Source organism: Triticum dicoccoides, chromosome 5B, assembly GCF_002162155.2.
Source record: "Triticum dicoccoides isolate Atlit2015 ecotype Zavitan chromosome 5B, WEW_v2.0, whole genome shotgun sequence".
Lineage (NCBI taxonomy): Eukaryota > Viridiplantae > Streptophyta > Magnoliopsida > Poales > Poaceae > Triticum > Triticum dicoccoides.
Genome location: NC_041389.1, coordinates 581,743,796 through 581,749,717, shown reverse-complemented (window position 1 = coordinate 581,749,717; position 5,922 = coordinate 581,743,796). Strand labels below are relative to the sequence as shown.

Here is a 5,922-nt window from a genome sequence, read left to right as displayed (position 1 = left end):
CCTTGTTGAAGATGGTAAGTACATCGCTATCTCAAAAAGGAAGATGGCACGTACATGCACGGACTTGGATCTGCATCGAAAGTGCCGCGGCCTGTGTCCGCAGCGGACTCCGGTTGCGTTATCCGTGTAGCCCCGGAGACAGCGCCCAAGTTATAAAACAGGAGAAACCCCTCGCCGTGACACCGTCTCCACCGCGACCGGCCCAACCGATACACCATGTCGACCTCGTCGCATGCCGGCGGCAATGGTCTCCCCTCCGGTTCCGGTTCCGCTTCCTCCATCGTCGCCGGCGCCGTGAGCGGCTACCACGTGCTCAAGATCGTCGGCTACTCGCGCACCAAGGAGGTCCCCAATGGCAAGTGGATCGACTCTTGTCCGTTCCAGGTGGGAGGCCGCACATGGCATCTTCGTTACTATCCCAACGGGGCCGAGTCCAGTAGCACCGATTACATATCCCTCTACGTCACACTCGATGATATCGTCGGCGAGGCTGAGGCCGTGAAGGCGCAAGCCAACTTCAGCTTGCTCGACCAAGATGGGAATCCGCTGCTGCCCTATTGCTGGGGAACCGGCACCAAAAACTTCTCCGAGGAAAACACTTGGGGATTCAACAAGTACATCAAAAGGGACGAGTTGGAGAAATCAGAGCTTCTCAAGGACGATTCCTTCGCTGTCAAGGTCGATGTCACTGTCATGGGCGAGTTCCACGCACGGAAGACACCATCCGTCGTGGTGCCACCGTCCGACATACACCGGCACCTCGGGGACCTCCTGTCGAGCAAGGCGGGCGTCGATGTCGAATTCCGGGTCGGCAGGGAGACATTCTCGGCGCATCGATTGGTGCTCGTGGCACGGTCTCCGGTCTTCAGAGCAGAACTCTTTGGGAACATGAAGGAGGGCACCACCACTGAGCCCATATGTATAGATGACATTGAGGCAGAGGTGTTCAAGGCTCTGCTTGATTTCATGTACACGGATGCATTGCCTGATATGGATCATCAGGAGGAATCTGCCGTGGCTCAGCACTTGCTTGTTGCAGCAGACAGGTATGATATGGAGAGGCTGAAGCTGATTTGTGAAGATAAGCTGTGCAATCATATCGATACGAGCTCCGTGGCGACTATCTTGGCCTTGGCGGAGCAACACCACTGCCACGAGCTTAAGGCGGCATGCTTGGTGTTCCTCAGCTCGCCAGTGAATCTGTATGGGGCCATGGAGTCTGAAGGTTTCCAGTTTTTGACCAAGAGCTGCCCTGGTGTTTATTAAGGATCTCCTCATGTCCCACGTTGCTCCTAGTTTACTTGGGAAAAGAAAATCAAAGGCATGAGCATGAGGTTAATTACAAGTCCTGCATGTCATTTGCACATCTGTCCAGAAACTTACTAAAAGACCCTGCATGCTATCTAATACTGGGATGTGATGTACAGTGGTTCCTTTTTGTTTGGTCATCGTATCCTTCGTGGAGAACTATTAATGGTTCGACAAGCTATCTGCCAAGCAAGAAATGTATGTGGTAATCAGTGAACTGTTAGTTGAGAACTTGTAAGCATTGCAACTTGTGAGCATTGCGCTGGTCTCTGAGTTCATGCATCCCTTGTTCAGTACAGGGCACTGCTTATTTATCAGCTTCAGATAGACAATGCCGTGTTTAAATCCTGGGTTGTGATCCAGTGAAAAAGCATTCGCCTTGTCCGGTTTTCAACTTTTTTCAATGGCTGCAGTTTGAAGTTTGGTCTCAAGAATTTTATTACAAGGTTATGATATCATATTGTTGTTGTTGTTGCAGATTTGTAACCAGAAGTTGTTTTGTGAGTAACTATGTTCTTTGATGGTTACGAACATTACAGCTCAAACGTGTTAATCTCAGAGCCCTCATTTTCTTGTTAAAATACTACCTCTACCTTTATCTAAAATATAAGACCTTTTTACAGTTCAATTTAAACTACAAAAATGTCTTATATTTTGGCACAAGGGAGTAGTATATATTATGGTCTAGTTCTAATATGTTTAGCCATAAGTACCAATTCAACATATATTGATTTTGTATATTAATATTGCTTCTGGATCACTTTTAGTGTTATCAATAATATTATTTGTACATATAGATCTATACACATAATTCATTATTATTTTCACCCATACATTTAAGGGCCCCGGTTTATAGTTTCGCCCCGGGCCCCTAAAATCTCAGGACCGGCCCTGCATCTATCGCTACTCCTATCCAGTTAATGAAGGGGTGCCGATGGTTCGAGCCGAATTCCAAACATACATCGCACCAAAGCCTAACATAAGCCGGAGGCCTCAAACTCGGGTCTGGGGCACACCAGTCCGGCACACACCAGTCCGACGCACTCTCAGAGGCCGTTGCCGCCGTCTTCCACCAATCCATTTTCAGAGCAGGTATTGATGCATCGACCTTGCCAGGCATGCCGTCGACCCCACCATGGCACCAGACAACGCCACCTCCCTATGCGCATCCATCATCACACATCCATCGCCGAGACCCTACCGCGCCGCGCCACTGAGACTCCACATCGTGAATGTGTCACATGGAACGCTCCACCGCTAGAGCCGTCCACTGGTCCCTCATGCCAATGCACACCTCCAAGAATGATGCCTCCAAGGAGGGAATGACACAAGGGCATCGCCGTCATCCGCTCAACTGATCGTGGGTTTCCCCTGGAGGTAGCGAGAGGAGTTGGGAGCTTCACCTCGATGATGCCTTTAAGAAGGAAACGACGCCATTATGACACCATCACCGGCTTTGGCCAGCTGCCAAAAACAAGGTGTTCACTTGGATCTGCTGCACGAGACTCCAACCGACAATTGTGCATCTCAAGACCACCTTCAAAACCCCGGATCAGGCCGTCCAAATCCGACGATTATCCACAGACACACTGCCACTGCGGTGTACCCTGACGCTCCGGACATTGCAGAAGGGCGCCACCACTGGAGCATGGAGACGGATGCCACCCCACCGCGCCATGCTGAAAGAGCCGCTAGGATGAATCCCAAGCATGCTCTTCACCGTCTCTGTACCGCACGGGACTCGGGAACGAAGCCACCGGACCGCCGGAGCAGCTCCGCCTTGGACATGGGTAGCTCTGCGTCGTGTAACCAAGGACGACCTGGGCCTCACCGGTCGCCACCGTCCAGGGCCGCCCACCCCGGCATCCGCCGTCGCGCAGCGAGGCGACCACCCCGGCCAGGCCATGACCGGAGGCCGCCGCCGCATGCACCCGGCCCGATCTGCCCTGTTGAGTATAATGTTTATTTAGGAAACATAAGATAGCGTAGGATTTGTTCCTGCCTTGACTTGTACTCAAAGATGACCATATACTCCTATATATATGCCCATGAGGTTCAACCAATACAACAACTATTCCACCAAATCCTTCTCTCCCATCTAACTTGGTATCTATCGCAAGTCGATCCTAAACCCTAGCCGCCGCCGCTTCCGCACCTGCGCGCCGCCCCCGGGGCGGTCGGCCTCCATGACCGCCGCCGGGGCCCGTGCCGCTCGTACCTAGGGTTCGTCCGCCGGTCGTGTTGACCGGCTGCCCTAGAGAGTCTTTTCCACGAGCCTTGCTCCGGGGTTTTCTCTCTCCCGCCGGTCATCTTGATCGCACGATTTCTTTTTGGTTTTCCGATCTATTCTTGATCGGTATGCATCGTCCACCGCAGCTGTCGACCCCAAGCGCCTCTACTCCGATCCCGGCGCGACCAGCCGACCTCTCCTCTGACCCGGCAGCCACGCGCGCCGAGGCGACCCGTCAAGGCCCGCCGCCGTCCAAGCGTCGGTCCAGCCGTCGCCCTGCGCCGGCCGTCACCGCCCTGCTCCGACCGGGACACCTGGATCGCCCCGACCCAGCGGCCTCGCGCCATGCGACGGCCAATCATAGCCGTCACTCGGGTTCGCCGGCCTGCCTATCGATCCACGTCACCCGCCTCCGCTGCGTCTGTACGGCGGCCCGGCGGTCTACCTCGCCGGCCTCGTCTTCGGCTGCGTCGGGACGGCTGCGTCAGGCTCGTCAGTTGCCTCAACTCAGGGGGCCGCTGCTCCGTTGGTCGCTCGGGCCTCGCTGCCCGGGCGCCGGTGTTGCTTTGGCAGCCCGGGTGCCGGTGCTGACAAGCTCGTCCACACGACGTCTCACACCGTTTGCCGTCGTCGGCTTCATCTCAAACTCCGCCGCCACCACGCCTCCATAGAACGGCGTCCCCGACCTCGCGCGCGATCGGCCTGACCCGTCGGTTACGCGCGCCTCCGCAGGTCCCGTGAAGATCGCTCCCGAGTTCAGCGCGCTTCTCCACCGATCAAGAATCGGGCTGCCGCTGCGTCGCCCCGTCGGGCCGCAGCGCCGCCGCCCTGTGGTTCTCCTCGCGGCTACATCGACTCGTGCGTCGCCACTGCGTCGCTCCTTTGGGTCGTAGTGTCGCGATACGCGGTCCCCGCCACCGCCCCAAGGCCGTCCCCGCGGTTGCACCGACTCGCGAACCGCCATTGCGTCGCCCCTTCGGTACGCAGCATCGCGGCCCGCGGTCCCTGCCGCCGCCCCGAGGTCTTCCCGCCGTCGCCCCGACCCTCCTGCCGCCGCTGCGTCGCCCCTTCGGGCTGTAGCGCCGCGGCCCATGATTCACTCCGCCGTCACCGCGCGTCGACCTCCCGTGGTATGCGCCACGCCGTCTCCCTTGGCGCGGGAACGCTACCATCCGCGCCGGTCTTCGTCACACTGTCAGGGTTCTTCGCTTACTTCGAGCACCGCCGCCGTACTTTTAACCTAGCCGCCGCCGCCGCTCTTCTTTGGCCGCCGCCGCTACCTCCGTAGCCGCCGTCGCCGCTCGTCCACCCCCTTCGTCTTTGTCCAAGCACCAGCCTGTCACCAGCGTTGCCGTCATCTACCCCGACCACTTCGTCTACTCCGACCACCGTTGGTGACATCGGCCCCGCGCCGATGGACGCCGCAATCGTCGTCGAGTTCTTCTCTGCTGGCCCCTCTGACTTCTCCAACATGGTGTACAACTCGTGCAGGTCCCTCGTCTACGCATGCCCGGTGCTGGCAACACCGATGCGTGCCTTCATCCACGATGTGTCCCCGGGCCTGGCAAGCCTAGTCGGTGCTTCGTCAATTTCGTCTTCGTCCGTCTACGCATGCCCGGTGCTGGCAACACCGGTGCGTGCCTTCGTCCATGATATGTCCCCGGGCTTGGCAAACCCGCCGCGACGCGTCGTCAACACCATCATCCTTCTGGCGCACCACTACCTCGTCAACACTGCGCCCATGACTAACTCGGCGCCCTCTTGCGCCCGCGGCTCCACGGTGACTGCCTCGACACCGGCCACTCCGACTCGACATCGACCACGGCATTCTTCGCACGGCTACCTCGACCACGGCTCCACCACCCACGCTCTTGGCTATATTGACAAACGGCACAAAGGGCTACCGCCTTGCTTGAGCAACCTCGTCGGTTTCCACTCCAGCCACGACTTTCGCGATGCATCGACCATTACGACTGTGGGGGGTGTTCGTCGGCTTGCCTTCGGATTCTTCTCCAGTCTCATCGTCTGCGTTGCTACCGTTGTGACTGCGGGGGGATGTTGAGTATAATGTTTATTTAGGAAACATAAGATAGCGTAGGATTTGTTCCTGCCTTGACTTGTACTCCAAGATGACCATGTACTCCTACATATATGCCCTAAGGCTCAAGCAATACAACAACTATTCCACCAAATCCCTCTCTCCCTTCTAACATGCCCAACCAAGTCCTCCATGACATCCTCTCCACGCCACCGCCGCCACTGGCCTGCCACCAGACGGCCACACCGCAGCCCCGGAGCTAGCTGCCGAGCTGCCTTGTACGACGCGGGGGGTCCTGGTAGCTTCAGCTGTTTACATGCCAAGATGTAAGTACTAGTGCAAAAGT

The 5,922-nt window shown here is 56.9% G+C and overlaps 1 protein-coding gene across 1 annotated transcript; it reads left to right on the top strand.

Moving 5' to 3' along the window:
- Positions 1 to 216: 216 nt before the first annotated feature.
- Positions 217 to 1,266, top strand: LOC119306210 (BTB/POZ and MATH domain-containing protein 1-like). The gene has a single exon (XM_037582498.1). It carries the CDS (start codon positions 217 to 219, stop codon positions 1,264 to 1,266), a length of 1,050 nt encoding a protein of 349 aa, XP_037438395.1.
- Positions 1,267 to 5,922: the final 4,656 nt, after the last annotated feature.